The sequence below is a fragment of the Lepus europaeus genome, chromosome 3 (assembly GCF_033115175.1).
Source record: "Lepus europaeus isolate LE1 chromosome 3, mLepTim1.pri, whole genome shotgun sequence".
NCBI lineage: Eukaryota > Metazoa > Chordata > Mammalia > Lagomorpha > Leporidae > Lepus > Lepus europaeus.
Window position 1 is genome coordinate 165,726,263 of NC_084829.1, and position 24,141 is coordinate 165,750,403.

Consider the following 24,141-nt stretch of genomic DNA (forward strand, 5'->3'; position numbering starts at 1 on the left):
TTCTTGGGTCTCTGTCTCACACCTGCTCCTCTGGACGAGTGGATGTGTGGCTCAGTCACCAACCACATAACTCTTTTCCATTCAAACTTCTTTTATTTCTCTGGCTAAAGGTGGTTCCCAAAGGATTCATAGTGCCCCCCTCCCCCCCAGTAATACTTGAATGTGTAGGGACCTCACAGTCCCCCCCCCATAATACTTGAATGTGTAGGGACCTCACAGTGCCCCCCCATCAGTAATACTTGAAGGTGTAGGGACCTCACAGTGCCTCCCCCCCTCCCCTGGTAATACTTGAAGGTGTGGGGACCTCACAGTGCCCCCCCCCGTAATACTTGAAGGTGTAGGGACCTCACAGTGCCTCCCCCCCCTCCCCTGGTAATACTTGAAGGTGTGGGGACCTCACAGTGCCCCCCCTCCCCCGGTAATACTTGAAGGTGTGGGGACCTCACGGTGCCACCCCCCCGGTAACACTTGAAGGTGTGGGGACCTCACAGTGCCACCCCTCCCCTGGTAATACTTGAAGGTGTGGGGACCTCACAGTGCCCCCCCCGGTAACACTTGAAGGTGTGGGGACCTCACAGTGCCCCCCCTCCCCCGGTAATACTTGAAGGTGTGGGGACCTCACGGTGCCACCCCCCCGGTAACACTTGAAGGTGTGGGGACCTCACAGTGCCCCCCCTCCCCTGGTAATACTTGAAGGTGTGGGGACCTCACAGTGCCCCCCCCCGGTAACACTTGAAGGTGTGGGGACCTCACAGTGCCCCCCCTGGTAACACTTGAAGGTGTGGGGACCTCACAGTGCCCCCCCTCCCCTGGTAATACTTGAAGGTGTGGGGACCTCACAGTGCCACCCCCCCAGTAACATTTGAAGGTGTGGGGACCTCACAGTGCCTCCCCCCCCTCCCCTGGTAATACTTGAAGGTGTGGGGACCTCACAGTGCCTCCCCCCCCTCCCCTGGTAATACTTGAAGGTGTAGGGACCTAACAGTGCCCCCTCCCCCGGTAATACTTGAAGGTGTAGGGACCTCACAGTGCCCCCTCCCCCGGTAATACTTGAATGTGTAGGGACCTCACAGTGCCCCCTCCCCCGGTAATACTTGAATGTGTAGGGACCTCACAGTGCCACCCCCCCGGTAACACTTGAAGGTGTAGGGACCTCACAGTGCCACCCCCCCCCCCCCCCCCGGTAACACTTGAAGGTGTGGGGACCGAGGTGTGGCTCCTCTGAAAGCAGAACTGTATGCTGCCTGCTCCCACACACTGCAGGAAGCAGGCTGAGGAGTGAACGCTCATTCTGACACGTCAGACAGTGCAGTCCCTCACACGCTTGTCAGGAGAAACACTGCCCCGGACTCCACACAGAACTCAGCCTCCAGGTGAGAGGACCTGTGCGTATATTTGCATATTCTCCTCTGTCCTTGGTCCAAAAGGAAGCTTCTCCAAAGTGTCTACCTCGGCAGCCATGGCCGGTGATCCATCCTGAGTTCCTCTGCAGGCTTTGTCTGCTGCCTCCCTAAGGCGGACATCCTGGAGTGGTTAGGGACTGAATGGACAAACGGCCGGCTGGTCACTGAGGGGCTCTGCTGCACTGCTGTTCTGTGGACAAGGTCCAGGAGTGCTGCAGCTGAGACCAGGAGACTGACCACGCACACAGCTCAGAGGAACCGAGTGGCTGTCCTCACTTTGGATCCGAGCACCTGCCAAGTCCTTCACCCTTTCTGAAACAGCTACAACACTGGCAACTAACAGACTGGTAAACTGCCCGTATATTTAGCTTCTCTTCAAATACTTCCCGTTTCTTGATATTAACTATGTTAACGTAAGAATCAGAGACTTACCTCAGCCCAGAATTCTGCATATATATCATTTGCCGTCAATTTTGTAACCGGCCACAGTTTTGTCACAGAACAAAGGTCACAGGCAGTCATCATCAAACCAATTACCCGGTCTCTGGAAGACAATGACGTAAGACTGGTCAGCAGAGCATGTGCACATTCAGTCAGCTCTAGAAGGACTGTGTTTTCAGGAGTGAGGTTTAAGCGTGAGTTACTCCATGGGGGGAGGAAGAGAGGGCACGAAAGGCCAGACACAAGTACCAGCAGGATGGGGAAACGGAACTAACCAACAGCGCGTTGGTCTATCAGCAGCTCCATGGGGGTGAATCACCTGTTCCTGCTGCCTCCGCACCACTGTTGAGACCCAACCCAGGGTGGTTCATGGCTCCGCTCTCACTGAAACCCCTGCGCCACGCTGACGGCCATCAGCCACGTTTGGATTTTCATGGCAAGAACTCAGAGGAAGTCTACGCCAATCCTGTCGCTTGTGGTGAGGGAAGTGGGAGGTGCTGGGAGTGTGTTCAGCTCAGTGTTCCAGGACTGCCCGCAGCCTGAGCACACCGAGGCCTCGCGCTACCTCCTGTGTCCTGAGGGCAAGCAGCCCGGCCTGGTTGTCAGTAGCGGCTCTGACCCGGGTGGGCTCCCTACAGCTAAGGCTCCTGGACTTCAGAGGGACCTGGTTCTTTCCAGGAACCGTTATTCACCAGTTACCAAAGTCATCTCTTCTCCATCGGCTGCTTTCCTTTAGGCTGTTTATAAACTCGTTTTTCTTTTCGCAGCCTTACTTTTGGTGAGTTACATTTCAAAAAGGGTAGCAAGTCTCTAACACATTAGAGTACATTAACTCTCAAAAATTGATTAGAATTGTCTATACCCTTCCTGTCAACCTGCCCAGGTGACACATGAAGAACCAAATCTCTGGGGCCAGTGCCGTGGCTCACTTGGTTAATCCTCTGCCCTGCAGCGCCGGCATCCCATATGGGCACTGGGTTCTGGTCCCAGTTGCTCCTCTTCCAGTCCAGCTCTCTGCTGTGGCCTGGGAGTGCAGTGGAGGATGGCCCAAGTGTTTAGGCCCCTGCACCCACATGGGAGACCAGGAAGAAGCACTTGGCTCCTGGCTTCGGATCGGCACAGCACCAGCTGTAGCGGCCATTTGGGGAGTGAACCAACAGAAGGAAGACCTTTCTCTCTGTCTCTCTCTCTATGACTCTATCTGTCAAATAAACAAAACTAAAAAAAAAAAATAAATAAGGAACCAGATCTCTTAAAGTGGTCTGGGAACTGCAAGATGTTCTTACTGAGGAATTTTCTAAGCATATTCTTGGACTTGGGTTTCTGTAGGAATGAGTACATTACCTGTCTTCATAAAGGTAGATTCATTTAAACAGAAACACAATGTGAGAAATCTATTATTTTGTTTACAAATAATTATTTCATGTGACTGTTATAATCCAATCTCATTTCACCTATATTCATCCAAAAATTACTATTTACTTCTTTTGGTTAAATATTCTAATAAGCTTTATCTGATAAATGAGTTCTTATTTACTAAATCTATGAAACAAAAGGAACGCTAATCCAACCGGATACTGCACAACATATGAAAAGAACTTTCTCACTGAGATCCAACACGGGAAGTGGGATACACAGCAGACTTATAGAATGGCAGACGTCCTAAACAACACTCTGGCCTCAGAATCAGCCCTTAAGGCATTCAGATCTGGCTGAAGAGCCCATGAGAGTATTGTAGGCATGGAAAGCCAAGATACCATGGAAAAGAAAAAAAAAAAAGAAGAAGACCTAAATGAAAGATCTCTGTGAGTGAGATCCCAGTGGAAAGAACAGGGCCATCAAAGAAGGAGGTACCTTTCTCTGAAGGGAGGAGAGAACTTCCACTTTGACTATGACCCTATCGGAATAAGATCAAAGTCAGCAAACTCTAAAGGCTTCCATAGCCCTGGCAACTCATGACTAGAGCCTAGGGAGATTACTGACACCATGAACAGGAGTGTCAAATTGTTAAGTCAGCAACAGAAGTCACTGTGTACTTACATCCCATGTGGGATCTGTCCTTAATGTGTTGTCTAATGTGCAGTGATACAATAACTAGTACTGAAACAGTATTTTTACACCTTGTGTTTCTGTGTGGGTACAAACTGATATAATTTACTAATTATATACTGAATCAATCTTCTGTATATAAAGATAATTGGAAATGAAAAAAAAAACCTGGTGTTAAATTGGAAATGGCATAGAAAATTAATTTTTTAAAAAAATATTATGTAGGATCTCTGTCTTTAATGTGCTGTACACTCTTATTTAATGCTATAACTAGTACTCCAACAGTATTTTTTTTCACTTTGTGTTGCTATATGGGGGCAAACTGTTGAAATCTTTACCTAATATATACTAAACTGATCCTCTGTATATAAAGAGAATTGAAAATGAAGAAAAAAAAAGAACTTTCTCACTGAAAATGATTCCACATGTACAGATGCTATTGCAAGTATTGGAAAGGTTATGAAATGCTATCCCTTAAACTGCACCATCAAAATCAGTTAGATGAAACAATTTAACAGTTAGCTATTGCACTGTTAACCACACCATTAAACAGATTAGAAATTTGGCATCAAATGCATTTAGTAGGTACAATTACTTTTTTTTTAAATTCTGAATTACAAATCACATAGTCATGGTTGTCAAGAAATATTGACATGAATTGGGATTGTTTTTAATTTCATCCAGGAATGGAATACAGACATAACTGGTGTAAATATTCAATTCTTGATGCATTTATTTTTTTTTTTGACAGGCAGAGTTAGATAGATAGAGAGAGAGAGACAGAGAGAAAGATCTTCCTTTTTCCGTTGGTTTACCCCTCAAATGGCCGCTACCGCTGGCGCACTGCGCTGATCCAAAGCCAGGAGCCAGGTGCTTCCTCCTGGTCTTCCATATGTGTGCAGGGCCCAAGGACTTGGGCCATCCTCCAATGCCCTCCTGGGCCACAGCAGAGAGCTGGACTGGAAGAGGAGCAACCAGGACAGAATACGGCGCCCTGACTGGGACTAGAACACGGGGTGCTGACGCCACAGTCGGAGGATTAGTCAAGTGAGCCGCGGCGCCGGCCTTCTTGATGCATTTTAATGACCAGTTGTGCAAGGGACTGAGTTTATGCTAAACATATCCCTGGCCTGATCGTTACCCAGTAAATAAAAACAGTGAAGCAGGAGTCCAACATGCTGCCCATGACACAAACCATTTCAGCACAGTGATTCTGGAGGGTCTCACTTTATTCATACATTCCAAATACACATATCGGACGCTTACAGCCATGAACAAAACAGATCTGGCTCCTGCAGAACTAATATTCTAGTAGGAAATTGGAGACAATAAGCAGATAGAAAGTTTCACGCAGCAGCCAGTGCCACGTAAATAAATGGGAGGAGGAGAAACCTTGTGGTGATCCCTGAGAGCTGCAGCAGGGAGGAACATGAGTGAGGTCCTCAGGTGGAAACAAGCCTGGGGCATTCGAAGAACACAGAGAAAACCCTTGTGGCTGAAATGAGGCGACGAGGTGCAACAGGAAACGTGGGGGCTTGGAGAGACGGCTGGTGTCAAGGCAGGAGTGGGACTGCTGTCCCAGGTTTGGAGGTCAGGACACGGGAGCCGTTTCCCAGATGACATGTACACATCTCAGGGAGGGTCCGCTGTCCCCCAAGGTGGAGAAGGATCCCTGGACCTGGAGGAGGGCAGGGCAGACGCCCAGAGCTCACTCAGGAGAACACTAGCGCAGGTCCACTGAGCAAAGACGGCAGCTGCGGTCACGGGACACTGGTGGAGATGAGCCACAGGGGTCCAGACACTGGAGGCAGCACCAAGATGAAAGAGACGAACTCCACAGGAGCTACCGCTCTCTCCCAGTCTTCTGCCCTGTCTTCCCCATCCGCATGCATTACCCCAAGAGGAACAAATAAGGAGCAGACCTGTGGCCGGTGTGTGGAGCTGACAGAAGGAGGGGCTCCTACCGTGTGCAGGGAAGTTTAAAACTCTTCTCACAAATCAGATTGGAGAAATCACACAGCTTTACAAAAGGAAGGCAAAAGGGGTTGCACAGCATGCAGGACCTCAAATGGACTATACGGAGGAATAAGTAGACCCACGTCCACCCCAACCCCACTCCACGTGCTCTACAAAGTCACCTGGCTGCGGACCCGATGTCTCACTGGGACAGAAGCAGTGACACCCAGCTGGGCCACATGGAACACAGAAGCACCTTTAAACAGGTGTCAGGTGGAGGTGTGGGCATAAATACAGAATACTCTCTCATGTGACTGCTGCAGCAATTCTTACTGTGTGAGTGTCTCCAACTAGAAAAGACCGAATGGCTGGCACCATTTCCACAGGAGCTGGACATCGAAGATTCAGGTCCTTTAACTCTTAGCTTCGCTATTCATACTAGGCCCTGTGAACACTGCAGAGAGGTGTGTACCCACCTCCCAAATGTCTACTATCATTTTACATGTGGGAAAATTAGAAATGTGGCCCCGTCTGACAACACTGTAACTTTACCTCCTTTATACAGGGGTGTCTCAGCCCTGTGCTAACGTGAAACAGGCGGCCCACCAGACAATTGGAGCATCCAGGAAAGAACTGTTCACAAAGTCACAGGCAGGTCTGAGGGGGACCAGGGCAGGACAAGGCACTAAGGGGCAACAAAAGAGGATGAGGTCACCACTCCTGGAGGGGCAGGGGAGGGAACTGCCAGACCCAGGCGGGGCTGTACTGGAGAAGAGCCTCCCTCTCAAGCATTGTTAAACCCCGGGGCAGCAGGGATGAAGCCAGAGGAGCAAACATATCAGGTTTTTTCTTCCCCGCCCTCTCATCTCTTGTCTTCATCTCCAGTGGCTAAATCCAGCTGGAAGCCAGAGAGCAAGGGAAGCAATAAAGACCTTAATACGTTCATCAGTGGGGGTGTCCTCCTGCCCTGTGTCCCTTCTCTTAAGGCTGTTGCAATGGCAATTACATCTCAGAATGAATTCTGAAGGGGACATTCACACCAGAGCAGCTACTATCTTCTAAGCAGTGTCGTGGCCACAGGGGTCAGTATTAGAAACTGACATAGTCAGTGTTAGGGGCAGGTGGCAAGGACCCCTGGTAAGGGTAAAAGGCAGGGAGCAAGTATCAGAAGCTGAGGGCTCTGACACAGGAAAAAGACAAGTGGAACTCAGCCCAGAGGGAAGGGAACAAAGACTGGAGATCAACAGACGGAAGAGTGACCTGGGAAAGTCCACCTGACCCGAGAGTAAGAGACCAGAAGGAGGCCAGGGGGCCAGCGGTGGCAGAGCTAAAAGACAGAAACAGCCTGGTTCTCTGCAGCATCACTTAACGGTTAAAGTTAAGCAAGCCAAGATCTTCAGACATCGTACAATGTGATAAAAAGTAATAAAACTCGGTATTTTTAAGCCCCTGGGATTTTAAATCATTGGGATTTATCTTTCTTAGATGAAATGATTTCCAAACAGATAAAGCAGTCACAGGTACAGGAGGCCACTTCCTCTTCTGAGAATACGTTATCTCTTTTGGTTAAAAAAAATATTTTCTACCACAGGCTAGAGCACACTTGTGATAAGAATGCCAGGCTTGACTGACACTAGAGCTCTCTGATATGATACTGCCCATTTCTAGAACAGACCAGGTGCCCCGCTTTATGGGTGCATGTAAAACACCAAAATTGGATATAGCGGAAATAGAAAAGCTCATATTAAAATCCATGCGGAATCTCAAGCCACCTCAGAGAACAAAGCTGGAGGAGTGACACTTCCTGATATCAAAACTTATTATTGGTGCGGGCCAGCGAATGGAACCTGAAGGAGGGAGTGGGAATGAAAAAGGGGGACAAGGGCGCAGAGTGGAGCCAAGACAAAAGTCTGATCAAGGCTTGTTTATTCCAGCGTCTCAGTGATATTTTATACATAACCAGCTGCAGCTCAAGGCAACACAGAAGTGAACAACACAGGCAAGCAACTTATCAGGCTTTCTGCAACACAATCATAACATAGTTAATTTTAGCGGAGTGTTCTTGTTTGATCATTCTCCTGGAGCATGGGAATAGGTAACATTTTTCATCCCAGGAATTCCACAAGCCAAGACTGACCTTGACTTGTCTATGACTTGTTTATGGGCTGCCTACATATTATTACACTAGGAAAACTGTGATGTAAACGTAAAATGGATTCTCATACATGGGCGAATGTACAGAACGTTACACTGAGTGAAATAAACCAGTCGCAAAAAGACAAAGACTGTGGTTCTGCTTAAAGTAATTACAGTGTCAAAACCATGGCAAGAGGGAGTCGAATGCTGGTTGCCAGATGCCAGTTCACAAAGGAGAGCAGGTCGCGAGGGGGATGCCAGTGATGGCTGCGCAGTATTAGGGATGTACTTAACAGCATGGTGGCACACAACAACCGCAGGAGGACGTAACACAAGAGCAATCAAGGACACGAGTGTTCAATCATATTATAAAGCCTACACCTTCCATAACTCGTCATTTTGGATTTTTTTCTTTTTTTTTTAAACTTGCTTTTCATTTTTTTAAACTTGTATTTAGTAAATATAAATTTCCAAAGTACAATTTATGGATTACAATGGCTTTCCCCCCATAACTTCCCTCCCACCCGCAACCCTCCCATCTCCCGCTCCCTCTCCCATTCCATTCACATCAAGATTCATTTTCAATTATCTTTATATATAGAAGATCGATTTCGTATATATTAAGTAAAGATTTCATCAGTTTGTACCCACACAGAAACACAAAGTGTAAAAATACTGTCTCAGTACTAGTTATAGCATTACTTCACATTGGACAACACATTAAGGACAGATCCCACATAAGGAGTAAGTGCACAGTGACTCCTGTTGCTGACTTAACAATTTGACACTCTTGTTTATGGCGTCAATAATCTCCCTAGGCTCTAGTCATGAGTTGCCAAGGCTATGGAAGCCTGTAGGGTTTGCCAACTTCGATCTTATTCAGACAGGGTCATAGTCAAAGTGGAAGTTCTCTCCTCCCTTCAGAGAAAGGTACCTCCTTCTTTGATGGCCCTGTTCTTTCCACTGGGATCTCACTTGCAGAGATCTTTCATTTAGGTTTTTTTTTTTTTTCCCCAGAGTGTCTTGGCTTTCCATGCCTACAATACTCTCATGGGCTCTTCAGCCAGATCCGAATGCCTTAAGGGCTGATTCTGAGGCCAGAGTGCTATTTAGGACATCTGCCATTCTATGAGTCTGCTGTGTATCCTGCTTCCCATGTTGGATCATTCTCTCCCCTTTTTATTCTATCAGTTGGTATTAGCAGACACTAGTCTTGTTTGTGTGATCCCTTTGACTAGTGTGATCAACTGTGAACTGAAATTGATCACTTGGACTAGTGAGATGGCACTGGTACATGCAACTTTGATGGGATTGTATTGGAATCCCCTGACAAATAATTGCGAATATCCACTTCATGAAAATCACTGTTGAGATTTTCCATAACTCTGGATGCCACCACTGGCTGAACGTCCACAACGTGATTCTCTGCATGCCCTGAAATCCCACCCTTGCTTACACACAGTGAGGATTCTGTACCACGTAACTTCATGTCCAGGACCATACAGCTTTGAGAATCAATAGAAAACTGCTTGGAATTACATCAGAGCCACAGGCGGTAGCTGAGACTGATCAAGCAAATTGGACAGTGTGGTCCCTCCAAGATTCTGCCAAATAGTAACCTTAAATATTAAGTTTTTCCAAAATAAATAAGTGAAGAAAACATATCCATTCAAACATTTTAAAAATCAGAGAGAGAGAGAGAAATAAAGTGAGCACTCATATCCACTGGTCCATTTCCCAAATGCCTGCAAACTGCCAGGGCTGGGCTAGGCTGGGCACTCAATCCCACTCTCCCACGTGAATGGGCAGGATCACCACCTGCAGCTCCCAGGGTACACACTGGTAAGCGGCTGGAATCACGACACCAGGGCTGAACTTGAAAACAGGGGCACCAATACTGGATGTGGAAATCCCAATTGGCAGCTGAACTCTTAGGCCATATTGCCACCCTGATTTAAGATGGAAAAAAAAAAAAGATATCTGATGTGCACATCTAACTAAAAATGCTATTACAGCCGGCACCGTGGCTCAACAGGCTAATCCTCTGCCTAGCGGTGCCGGCACACTGGGTTTTAGTCCCGGTCGGGGCGCCGGATTCTGTCCTGGTTGCCCCTCTTCCAGGCCAGCTCTCTGCTGTGGCCAGGGAGCGCAGTGGAGGATGGCCCAAGTGCTTGGGCCCTACACCCCATGGGAGACCAGGAGAAGCACCTGGCTCCTGCCTTCGGATTAGTGCGGTGCGCTGGCGGCAGCGCGCCAGCCACGGTGGCCATTGGAGGGTGAACCAACGGCAAAGGAAGACCTCTCTCTGTCTCTCTCTCTCTCGCTGTCTACTCTGCCTGTCAAAAAAAAAAAATGCTATTACAAGTGGCTATCTTAATGCCATCATTTACTTATGGTTCAGAGATACAATGAATCTCAAAGAACAGATGCATTTTTTGATATATTGTGTAACTTAAACTCTTAGCTAAAGTCTCATTTATTTCTTTGAATGAATGTCATTGTGGTTTTGTGTCTTATTATTAACTCCAGTTATAAAGAGAGGACATACAGTCTTCCAACCCTCAGCTACCCAAAGAAATGATGACAAGATCTCTAGAAAAGATAAACTAAGAAATATTATAATAAACTTAACTAAAAAGATTCCAACAATATCTGATACCATTGTATTAAAACTATTGACCAAAGAAAACTAAATTAGGTATTTAACACACACTTGTGATTACCAAGAAACCTGAAAGTATGTCATTGTAAAGACCGATAGAGAAATAAGAAAAGGAGGAGGAGGGAGAGTGGGAGTGAGGGAGGGAAGGAAGGCACGGTGGGAGGTATCATTATGCTATTAAAACTGTATTTGTGAAATACGAAAAAAGTTCTTGCAAAAATTAAAGATGGGAAAGAAAAGAAGGAGAGTGAGTTTGAGGGAAGGAGGCAAGTATGGTTGCCTTAGAATTATTTCAATGAAATACATGAAACTTGTTATATTTATATTAGTACAATCTTTAAAAAGAAAAATATAGCTTTATTTTCAAGAAATGTTGGAACCAACATCACATCTATATACAAAAAAAATACATCAGAGACTTTACACGTCACTCAGAATGGATCATAGACCCAAATGTAAAACACAAAACTGTAAAACTCCTGAAGCAGATGCAGGAGGAAAACTTGGGTTTGGTGCTGGCATTTTAGATATAATACCTAAGGCATGATCCAAGAAAGAGGGTACACTGGACTTCATTAAGATTAAAAATTTCTTCTCAGAAAACACTTTGTCAAGACCATGGAAACAGAAACCAGAGACTAGCAGAAATTATTGTCGAATGACATACCTGATGGAAGAGTGTTATCACAAATATACAAAGACTCTTCCTCTGGACAGTAAGAAAACAACACGATTTAAAAATAGGCCAAAGATCCCAACAGATACCTCACCAAAGCAAATGTTTACAACAAATTAGCACATGAAAGATTTTCCACGTGATATTTCATCATGGAAATGCACATTAACAATGACGAGAGCCTGAGACACACCTGCCAGAATGGCCGGAGTGCAGAACAGCAAGACCAAACGCTAGTGACCAGGAGAGGCAAGAGGAACTCTCACTCTGCCAGTGAGAGTGCAAACCAGCCAATCTGAAAGACAGGCTGCTACATTTCTTATAAAACTGGATGTAAACTCACCAAATGACCAGCAATTACACTCCTTGGTGTTTACCCAAAGGAGTTAAAAACTTACGTCCAGGGAGAGCGGCAAGATGACGGAATAGGAAGGGAGCACACTGATAGTCCGGGAAGACACAGTTTAATAAAAGTGGAGATACTGCAGGCTCAAGGAAGAGTAGGGGAAGAAACAGCAGAGGAAACTCTTCCGGAACTAGTGATTCAAAGTGGACCTGTGTGGAGAGCGTGGGAGCCCAAGTTCGGGACACCAGTGGCAGACTCAACACACCAGCACTGGAACGCGAGGTGAGCCGAACCTCAATAGCCCGAGACACCAGCGGGAAAGTGGAAAGAGAAGACTAGAGGGAACAAGGCTTGAAACTCCGTGGGGAAAAGTTCACCAGGCTAACTAGAAGAGAGAGAGGAAAAAAAAAAAAGAGTGACCTACACGGACACGAGTTTCTCTCTCTCTGCTCACCCCTCAAAGGCTAGCAAGACAAAGAGCAGGCGCCATTTTGGACATACATCATAAGCAGGGCGACCTCAGGTCTGCACTGGCCCTGAGCCTAGCAGAAAAACCTGACTCTGGGGGGAGGGGTGAAATAACAGGAGATTAGGATCTAACTTGGCAACCCAGTGGGAGACTGCAGGAGAATTGGAGCCCACACCGAGGGCAGCAGAGATTCCCTGTGTGGCCCTTGGGAAAGAGCTTCCGATCTCTCTGGCTCCTGTAGGTATATCATTTGCCTGCTAACTACCTCCAATTCCATTCAGCTGTGCGGAATTACTTCCCTCTTGAATAAAAAAAAAAAAAGAAAAGAAAGAAAGAGAGAGAGAGAGAGAGAGAGAGATTTACCACGCCTAACCTGGGAGTGTCACCTCTGACACACCCTCAACCCTGAGGAACCCAACAGAGCTCTCAGGCCACACTCATCTCAAGCCTCTAAGGCTCCACCGAAAGCAGACAGTCCACTTAATATAGAGCCATAGTGTAATAAGAAAAAACACCACAGTGAAGAAACCAAATATCTCCAACATACCAAACAACAAACGCAAAAACCGAGGTAACAAGAACAAGGAAGACACTATGATGCACCCAAATGAAAAAGACACCCCAACTCAAGATTATGAAGATGGTGAGATAGAAGAAATGCAAGAAGCAGATCTCAAAAAATTGATAAGAACATTAAGAAGTTCTCAAAAACAAACTCTTGAACTACAGAAATCCTTAATGGACAAGATAGAAAATCTCTCTCATGAAAATGAAATATTAAGGAGGAATCAAAATGAAATGAAACAACTACTAGAACAAGAAACTGTGATAGTGACGAGAAATCACAATGAAATGAAGAATTCAATAGATCAAATGACAAACACATTAGAGAGCCTTAAAAACAGAATGGGCGAAGCAGAAGAGAGAATATCAGACTTAGAAGACAGAGAACAGGAAAGGAAACAGGCAAACCAAAGAAAAGAAGAAGAAATTAGAAATCTAAAAAATATTGTTGGGAATCTACAGGATACTATTAAAAAACCTAATATTCGGGTTCTAGGAGTTCCTGAAGGCATGGAGAGGAAGAAAGGATTAGAAGGCCTTTTCAATGAGATACTAGCAGAAAATTTCCCAGGTTTGGAGAAGGACAGAGGCATCTTAGTACAGGAAGCTTATAGAACCCCTAATAAACATGACCAAAAGAGATCCTCACCACGACATGTTGTAATCAAACTCACCACAGTGAAACATAAAGAAAAGATCCTAAAATGTGCAAGAGAGAAACGTCAGATTACTCTTAGAGGATCTCCAATTAGACTCACAGCAGACTTCTCACCAGAAACCCTACAAGCTAGAAGGGAATGGCGAGACATAGCCCAGGTACTAAGAGAGAAACACTGCCAGCCCAGGATATTATATCCTGCAAAGCTCTCACTTGTGAATGAAGGTGACATTAAGACTTTTCATAGCAAACAGAAATTGAAAGAATTTGTTGCCACTCGTCCTGCCCTGCAAAAGATGCTTAAAGATGTGTTACACACAGAAACACAGTCATCAATATGAAAGAAGGTAAAGGAAGGAAACCTCACAGCCAAAGATCACAAGAAGTTCAATTTCTATTTGACATAGAATTAAATTCTGATGCTCTGTTAAAGCAATGTGTTAAAGCAATCTATTATGTTCTCTTGATGTCTGTTAAATTCTAATTGTTCAAAAACAGCTGAATTTTTATTAAGACCTATGGGTTATTTAAATATGTGCTTATTTTCAAAGATCTGAATAATCACCTTGTAACAATGATCAAATTTGGTCTATGTTATGTCATGAATTTAAGGCATCTTATTTCAACCAGAAATTTTGGATTTTGAGCCTTCTTGGCATTCTTGACAGGCATTCAAAAAATCAAAGTTTCATACAATCTGGTCTCTAAAATTTCCAGTAAATGTTGGAATTTGGTTTTTCCAGTTTGGGCCCAACTGAAAAAATCGAAGGACCTATGTCTCTCATCTTATAGAGACACCAACTAATCAGGCTATTTGGATTATATTAGAAGTACTGTCAAGATATGACGTGGTACCAAATTTTAAGTTTCTATAATGGAAAATGCTATTAATACAAATGTTTGAGAATTAAAAAGTCTAATGATCTTGTGTTACTAGACATGTAGTTATGTTAATGAGAAATCCCCAGAGGCCTAAAGGGTTAAATACTTGCTTTCAAAAATACTGTGAAGTAAGCAAGTGCCTCTTGTTGGTTGATGAGTTTATAATTTTTTTTTTGACAGGCAGAGTGGACAGTGAGAGAGAGAGACAGAGAGAAAGGTCTTCCTTTTTCCATTGGTTCACCCTCCAATGGCCACCGCGGTTGGTGTGCTGCGGCTGCGCACCGCGCTGATCCGATGGCAGGAGCCAGGGGCTTATCCTGGTCTCCCATGGGGTGCAGGACCCAAGCACTTGGGCCATCCTCCACTGCACTCCCTGGCCACAGCAGAGAGCTGGCCTGGAAGAGGGGCAACTGGGACAGAATCCGGCGCCCTGACCGGGACTAGAACCCGGTGTGCCGGCGCCACAAGGCGGAGGATTAGCCTAGTGAGCCGCGGTGCCAGACGAGTTTATAATTTTAAACATGGCGACTTAAAGTCTTTTGTCATCCACAGTTATATATGATTTGCTGCTCATAAAACTAAAGCGTTGTTGGTTCTGTGTTTAGCTGTCCTCCTATAGGTTCCTATGGACTTTTTCCAGCCACTTCTATTGTATTCAGTACTTTAGGATGGCTCTATAAACAGATGAAGCCAATAATGTATTAACAGTACCAACTGAGAGAAAGTAGGGTCAACTGAGGTTACTAAAAACAAAAAGCAATTCAAATCAATTGGCAATCTACAAAAAGAGTTAAATATTTTAAAAGCTATTATTAAAATTGCTATATTGGTCTATTATGTTATATGTGTGTACATATTGTATGTCCACATGGGAAAATTTTATTAAGAGTTTTATTTTAAATGGCTTATAGAAAAGATTGTCCATAAATTTAAGCTGCTAAAATCAATCAAAGATACATTTTAATTTGTGTGACCTGAATCTCTGCATCATATGTTTTATACTTGTTGGTAGAAAGAAACTAAAAACATTTTATATGGTTGTGCTTAAGTTTACTGGTTAAACAAACTACACCATGTTAGATATTTAAGAGGTGTTTTCAAATACATGATTCTTAAAATTTATAGAAGGCATTGGACCTTCTGGTAAATGTTTTCTTAAGTTGTTATCTAATGGTTGAAACTATTTGCTAAGTATTCATGTAATATTGCTATTGTCAGCAAGCAATCTAGGACTTGTTCCCTAATTTTTCTATTCTAAGCCCAACTTGTTCTTTCATTTCTCTATTCTCCTCAAGGTAGGAAACTAATTCTATTATGAAGGAATCTGTAGGACACACAATTTAATCTTTAGACCTTATAAAAGAGATGGCTAACATTTTTCTGTAATAGCATAGCCAAAATAAGAGCTTAAATTATAATCTCATAGCTAGATTTACTTCGCCATTAGTGAAGTAAACAATAAGTAGAAAAAACCTCCCTTTCAGACCAAAGGGAAAGAAAGTTTTAAAGTGAGAATATAATTTTCCTCATGGGCATTGCCTACCTTAGAAAAACTACTACAGAACATGCCTGTGACTATAGACTTGTAGTTCAGGCCACCGAAGATTAGAGATGGGACTTGGGCACTCCCTTGACTTGCATCCTCTGGTCTGCTTTAACACAAACCAGGAGGAAAAGAAAGCTAGGCATCTGAAGCAATGGGTGGCAGGCCTATTAATGGCTGATCTGTACAGTGATCTGCCCTCAAGGAGACCCAACAGGCCAGTCCACTGCAGTGGCTTTCAATGTGGTAAGCCTGGGCTTCAGCAGAAGTCAGCTTGTGAAGAGCCCTGGCAGCTCTGCCAAGAGTTGGATCACTGGAAATGGACCTGCCCTGGAGTCGAAGGATGCCCAGGTCAGAGCCACAGATCTTATTGGCTCTAAGCTGAAAAGCCCTTCACTCAGCCCAACTTCCAAAGTGACCACTGCAGCTGAGGGGACGGCCAAGTAGGGTCAGCAACATTGCAGGCAGAACTGTAAATTTCTTGTTAGAGATGCCACCTGCCTTTACCTGGCCAGCTCTCCTCCCAGGCCAGCTAAGTAATGAAAGTCAACAGGGTGCCTTCCCTCAGGTGGTTCACACCTCCCTTAGGATGTACCCCATGTGAAGAGATAGATAGGTCTGGGCCTCTCAACTTACAAGGCCTAAAGCCCACCAGATTATTATCAAGCCCCTTCTGTCAGGTTCTATTTGCCTCTCAATCAGAAAAATTACTTGTAGCTTAGACAGCACCTTTCTCAGCTCCTCGAATAATGACTCTGTCCTTTGTTCTAGACCCTGTCTAGCACACTTGGGCTTCATTGCTTTGTAATCATAACCTCTACTCTACCACCAATGGCTCTCCTCCCAACCTGTGTGTACTGATGGTCCTCTTCCCCACTTAATGCTGTGTAATTGTTCAGACCTGGTTAATGCCACTCTTAGGATCATTGGTTACTATCCTCACCCTGTCTTTTATGACCTTTCTAAACATGATCAGAGTCGGCAAACTTGGAAGGCTTCCATAGCCTTGGCAACTCATGACGACAGCCTAGGGTGGTTACTGGCACCATAAACTAGAGTGTCAATTTGTTGGGTCAACAACAGGAGTCACTGTGCACTTGCTCTTCATGTGGGATCTCTGTCCTTAATGTGCTGTACATTTTGATTTAATGCTATAACTAGTATAAACAGTATGTTTCACTTTGTGTTTCTATGTGGGTGCAAACTGTTGAAATCTTTATACTAAATTGATCTTCTGTATATAAAGAGAATTGAAAATGAATCTTGATGTGAATGGAAGGCGAGAGGGAGTGGGAGAGGGGAGGGTTGCGGGTGGGAGGGAAGTTATGGGAAGGGGAAGCCATTGTAATCCATAAGCTGTACATTGGAAATTTATATTCATTAAATAAAAGTTTAAAAAAAAACTTATGTCCACCTAAAAACATGTTTACAGCAAACTCTCTTCATACGAAGATGTTTCAAAAAATTCATGGAAAAACATAATCAAAAAGTTGCCTTTTTTTTGCAAAAAGTTTTTGAAATTCATACATAGCTTTTTTTTTTTTGTAACATGCATTGGGCATGGTAAAAACACAGCTTGGGATGGTCAAGTACTTGAATCCCTCCCACCCTGGTTCCTACCTGCTGGCTTCAGCCTGGCCCAGATCCAGCTGTGGGCATTTGGGGATTGAACCAGCAGACAGAAGATCTCTCTCTTTCCCTCTCTGTTTCTCTCTCTATCTGGCTTTCACGTAAAAAAAGCAAAAACAAAACGGCAGGAGAGGTTGTTCAAGGGTTGGGCAGATGGCACATGGGAACTCTTACTGCCCCTTACGGTGATTTGAATGTGTTGCCCAAAAGTGTATGCTATGGCAAGTTAATCCCCAAAGTGGTTACCTTAATTGTATTTGAAGGTTGGTCTTTGGAGGTAATTTGGATTCGATGAGATCCTGAGTGGGACCCACAATGGCAGCGATGGCTTGATAAGAAAAGGAAAGACTTGGCTGTGTCTCAGCGTGTGATGCCCTCTGCTTATGGAGGGGCCGGCGCTGCGGTGTAGCAGGTAAAGCCTCCGCCTGCAGTGCCGGAATCCCTTATGGGCACTGGTTCGAGTCCCGGCTGCTCCACTTCTGATGCAGCTCTCTACTATGGCCCAGGAAAGCAGTGGAAGATGGTCCAAGTGCTTGGACCCCTGCACCCACGTGGGAGACCAGGAGGAAGCTCCTGGCTTCTGGCTTCAGATCCACCCAGCTCTGGCCATTGCGGCCATCTGGGAAGTAAACCAGTGGATGGAAGCTCTCTCTCTCACTCTCTCTCTCTCTCTGCCTCTCCTTCTCTCTGTGTGTAACTCTGACTTTCAAAGTAAATAAATAAATCTTAAAAAAAAAAAAGATCCAGCATAAAGGCCCTCACCAGAAGCTGAGGGGATGCTGGTGCTGGGGCCTTAGACATTGCGGTTTCCAGAGCCATGATGAAACCAGCTTCTATTCTTTATGGATCCCCTGATCGCAGATATTTCATTAGAACAATAGAAAAGGGACTAAGGCAGTGTTCAGTTTTTCTGTTTTATCTCAAACTGCTCTAAAAATAAAGTTCATTAATTAAAAAACTATTGTTCCACTTAAGAAGAAAAATGAGTAGGCTGCAGTGTATGACCACCCTAGAAACAGCAGTTGGAACTAAGTCTTCAAAGAAAACAAGAGTTTGTAACCAAATAATGATAGCACATTTATAAGCTTAGGGAAACAGATGTTCAGAAACCAGTCTAAAACTGTATTTCAGTTTAAAAATGACACCTTCACTGATAGAGATAAATTGGGAGAGGTGGCCTTGTAAAATAGTGTGGAGAAAACTCATCAGTTATCACAGATGAAGAGTAACCACCACTGTACAAGCAAGAAAATAAGGAGTAGATGTAAAAACTGACACAAACTGGAGGTGCTGTTTATCCATTCTGTAAATGGCCGAGTCAATTCTACCACTTCAATGTGTAAAATACTCTCTGCAGTCTGACGCCGCCCCGGAAGGACTGTCCAGGTGCAGATGACGCCACTGGAAACAATCAAGGCAAAGCTAAGTTATCTGAAGAGGCCAAGTGGGGAGCATCCGTCCTCGTCACGGGGGAAATCGTATTTCTGTTACTTCAATATTGACTTTTGCGGGGCCAGCGCCATGGCTCACTTGTTAATCCTCCGCCTGCGGCACCAGCATCTCATATGGGTGCCGGGTTCTAGTCCCAGTTGCTCCTCTTCCAGTCCAGCTCTCTGCTTGCTTGGGCCCCTGTACCCACATGGGAGACCAGGAAGGAGCAGCTGGCTCCTGGCTTCGGATTGGTACAACTCTGGCCATAGTGGCCATTTGGGGGAATGAATCAATGGAAGGAAGACCTTTCTCTCTGTCTCTCTTTCTCACTGTCTATAACTCTGTCAAATAAATAATATAAAAAAAGAAAAAAATTGACTTTTGCATAAACGTGATATGTATTTCACAGTTTTGAACAGGACTTGGAAATGCTTTGTATTTTTAGCAGAGTGACTTGCACATGATTTTTAGTTTATTCTCATGTGGGTGATGTCTTCATTAGACAGCAAATATGACTGGTTTGCTAATTCTGATTTCTAACTGATAGTTGTTTGCATGCAAACATAACGCTGATTTTCACACACGTTGAACACATCTCCTGTGAACTTGCTAAATTCACTTAGTAATCCTGGTACAAATTTTGGATTCCTTAGGATCTAGTAATGGTATGACATTGACAAGTGAAGACAGATTTGTTTATTACTTTCTAACCCACACACTGTTTGTTTCTTTTTCCTGCTGTGATGCGCTGGCTAGGAGTTATAGCTCAGGTACTACACGAGCGGTCAGAGTGGGCACCACCGTTTTTAGTCTTAGAAGGTGTGCCTGTATCACTTATCATCATGGTAGCTATGGTGCTTCAAAGATGCTTTTCACCAAATTAAAGAATTTCTCTCATATTCCTAGTTTGCTGAGATACCTCTCCCAATGAATGGAGATCTAATTGTGTCAAGTGCTCTCTCTGCATCTACTAGGATGATCATCTGGGGTAAAATATTGTGTTAATTAAGATTGTTCTGCCATCTCTGAAATCTTACAATAAGATTCATTTGCTAGGATAAATCTCTCCATGTTACTGAACGATTTTATCCTGTTATAAATGTCGTGGTTATGTTCACAAGGAATACTGATCTTTGACGATTTTTGTAATGTCTTTGTTAGATTTGTTGTCAGTAAGAGAAATGATTCCCGTTCCCATTTTTTGGAAAGATTTTGCTAATATTGATTGATAGGATTCCCAGGTGAAGCCATGAAGTCCAGTGTTGGTTGCTTGTTTCAAGATTAAATTCCATTAATGAATTATTCAGATAGTTGGCTCCTTTTTGGTACAAGGACAGTAAGTTGCGTTTTTCCAGTAATTTACCAGTTTCATCTGTTTTAAATCCGCCTGCATGACAGTGTTTGTGATCATCTCGCACTACTGCTTTCATGCCTGTAATCTGTAATGATCCCTCCTTCTCTCCCGAGACTCCTGATTAGGTCTGTTTTCCTCCTCTTTCTTATTCTAGCTTAAGGCTTATCCATTTTGATAATCTTTTCAAAGAATCAAGTATTGGCATTTTCAACTTTCCCCAGTCCTTTCCTGCTTTGGTTTTATTGGTCTACTCCCTTATCGATTGCTTACTTCCCTCAAAGGCTTTAATTTGCTTTTTCCAACTGCTTAAAGTGTTATCTGAAATGACGGATCAATATAGGCATTTAAAGACATAAATTCCCTTGTCATTATTTTAGCTGATCCTAAAAATTCTGGCACGGTTGTGTTTTATTATCATTCAGCTTGAGATATTCTTTGATTTCCACTAAAATTTCTTCTCTGACTCTCGGGATTTTCAGAAATGTGCTGCTTAATTTCCAAATAGTTGGGGCTTTTTAAGATAGCTGATTGATACTTTTCATTTAATTTTATTATGGTCAGAAATATCACCACATGATTTCAATCTTCTAAAGTTTATTAAAATTTATTTTATCTCCCAGAACATGGTTTCTCTCGTAAAAACACCAGGTATATAGCTGGAGAGAATGCACACTCTTTAGAAGTAATGTTCTATAAATACAAAATCGGCCATGTTAATAGTGTCATTAGAATATTTATTAGCTTTGCTGACATTTCACATAAGTCTTCATATAAGTAAAGCTCTTAAAGAGGGAAAAAAACCGTCTGGCTGTGATTTTGGATGTATGTGCTTTCCTGCTCAGTTCTGTCATTTTGTTTGCGTATCTCTAAGCTCTGTCATCAGATGCACACACATCTGATATGGCTGTGTTTCCCCTGATATCACTAGTCCTTCCTCAGGAATGTGGAATGTCTTCATTTTAAATTTTACTCTGCTGTCCTTGGAAGGCTGGGTCTCAGGCTTAGGGGAGGAAGACCATCTGAGGTGTGGCCCACACAATGCCAAGGTCTTGCTGTGGGGAGTGGGATGCACAGATTTGTACTCCAGGCTCTTGTCACGCACAAAGATAAGAATTCTAGGTGCTGATATGAACCAGGCAAATTTATTCATAGTGTGAGAAAGTGAAGATGCATACATACGCATGTGGACATGGGTTGCCCCACACAGAAAGACACCTGTCATGAAGTCATAGAGAATCCCAGAAGAGATAGGGCTGGGGAAGCAGAAAGAGAGGGAGCACCCCAGCACCTCCCCTACCTGTGGACTGTGGCAGGAGAGAGAGCACCTCCCAGCACCTCCTTGTATGAGGGGGTGGGGGTTGTCCCTACAGACATGAAGCCACCTGGGAGTTTTATGATCCCTCCATAAAATTCTCCGTAGAGTGTAATATGTGTATTTTCATGGCATTTCTCCCTAAGTCCTGGATGAAGCAGATCAATCCCAGGAAAGGGGGTGTTATGAAAAGAGAGGAACAGAATTACACATGGGGTTGGTGGTAGTGGCTTGCAGGTCCCTCCAGCTCAGCAACCCTAAACCAGCTGCCTGCCTATCTTGTATCATTGCAAGTGCCCTGAGAGTGGTGTTCACAGGGTCTCCTCACTCTTGACGAGATGGAAGTCTGCTCCAAAACACCACGCAATCCTGACTACCTCTGTGCCACTCTCAACCCCTGTAAGTGCTCTGAGAGGGCTCACACAGTCTTATTCTGGGTGTGAGCAACCCAGCCCCTGGCACTGACCCATGAGGACCTGTTAAATAATCCTGCCCCTCTGTGTAATTCCTTCACGCCCAGTGTTCTACTCAGCACTTCTACTAAGTTCTGCTGTGGCTCCCCTTCCTTACCCCATTGTCAAGAAATCATCCACAAGTGGATAAATGCATAAGTCAGCTCATTCGTTTCCCTTCTTTCAAATATTATAGTCATTGGGACCAGTGCTGTGGCACTGTGGCCTAAGCCTGCACCTGCTGAGTGGGCATCCCATATGGGGGCTGTTCGTGTCCTGGCTGCTTCTCTTTCCATCCAGCTCTCTGCTATGGCCTAGGAAAGCAACAGAAGATGGTCAAGTTCCTTGGGCCCCTACACCTGCATGGAAGACTCGGAAGAAGCTCCTGGCTCCTGGCTTTGGATTGGACCAGCTCCAGCCATGGCAGCCATTTTGGAGCTGAAAAGACCTTTCTCTAGTCTCTCCCTCTGTCTGTAACTCTACCTCTCAGATAAACAAAATCTTTAATATTTGTATAGTCATTTGTCAGTTAACATCCAATGTTAGCTGTCTGTGGGTGCTCTCATAAACAGTGGATGAGCAGCGAGAAGGCAATGAGGAAGCCATAAATAGATTCACTAGAGATGTAGTCTAAACTGCAGGTGGCAAATTCTGGTGAAGAGAAACAGACAGAGAGGAAGAGCCATCTTGTGGTCAGAGCAAATCGCATCACTGCCCTCGGGAACCATCCTCTGAAAGCAGCCAAACTGACCACATCCCAGGAAGGCAATTGTTACCCCTGGGCACTACTGTAAACGTAAAACAGCTAGCCAAAAGCTACTGAAACTACTGCCGTCCAGAAGAGACCTTCTGGAACCCTTCATCCCAGGGAGCTGTAGGCTCAGCCTTGCACCGCCCCTGAGGCCAACAATCCGGCCAGTCACCAAACACATAAACAAACGACAATAACAAGTCATAGAGGGGAGTACCCAACCCAGAATTATTATAATATACCAGAGTACTTCAGAAAGTTCACAAGAAAGAGAATTAAAAGGTAAATTTATTTTCATGCAAAAATAATTTGAAACCCATGAGTAAGTTTCTACAAATATGAATTTCCTATGAACTTTTTGAAGACAACCTGTATTGTCTAAAATATTTAGTTTCTAATAAAAACTACTTGTTATACAAAGAAACAGGGATATAGGACCCAACCAAAGGGCAGAGTGTGTCAGACTGGACTAAAACACAGACCTTACTGTATGCTGTCTTCTATAAAGAGATACTTTAAATCCAAAGACACAACAGCTTGATAGTTAAAGGATAGAAAAGGATGTCATGCAAGTATCAACCATAAGAAAGTAGAAGTGTTAGGCAGGAAGCTACAAATTAGCCTCTCTGTGATAAGGGCCTGAAGACTTTACTGATTAATTCTATCAAATGTTCAAAGATGAATTAATGTAATCCTTCATAAAGTCTTCCAAAAACAAATGGAGGAGAAACCTTCCCACTACAATGCACAAGGCCAGTATTGCCATCATGTTCTGCTGTGGCTCCCCTTCCTTACCCCATTGTCAAGAAATCATCCACAAGTGGATAAACGCACAAGTCAGCTCATTCGTTTCCCTTCTTTCAAATATTATAGTCATTGGTCAATATGCCCTGTGACTAAGACCAGACAAAAATCACAAGAAGGAAAACTACAGACCAATGTGACTTATGAATATGGAAACGAAACTCAACAAAGCACTATCAAGACAAGTGTGAGCTCCATGCAAGAACAATTACATACCATTATAAAGCAATATTTATAATAAGAATGCATAGTTGGTTTCACACCTGAAAATCAATTAGTGTAATACATCATATTAATAAAACAAATAACAAAAACTATTTGATAATTCAACAGACATAGCAAAAACACTGGATAAAAAGGTAACATCATTACTGAAGGGGAAAAAACACTCAACAACTTAGAACAGAAGGAAATTTTCTCATCCTGCTAAGTCCATTTAAAAAAAAAACACTAATATCATACTTAATGGTGATAATGAACAAGAAAAGATCGAGATCTGCTCCTAGTACTTATATTCGGTACATTGCATTAGAGGTTCTAGCCATGCTAGTTATGAAATAAATAGGAATGCAAACAGATTAGAAATACCATTACAATGCTCTGTTTTTCAAAGATTCCATAAG

The 24,141-nt window shown here is 43.9% G+C and overlaps 1 protein-coding gene across 2 annotated transcripts in view; it reads right to left on the bottom strand.

The window, feature by feature from the left end:
• PDE10A (phosphodiesterase 10A) overlaps nucleotides 1–24,141 on the bottom strand; it is a 381,690-nt gene that overhangs the window by 12,414 nt on the left and 345,135 nt on the right. For both annotated transcript variants that reach the window (XM_062187022.1, XM_062187024.1), the window contains exon 19: nucleotides 1,836–1,947. In XM_062187022.1, coding sequence (XP_062043006.1) covers nucleotides 1,836–1,947 — 112 coding nt within the window. The remainder of the gene's footprint in view (nucleotides 1–1,835; nucleotides 1,948–24,141) is intronic.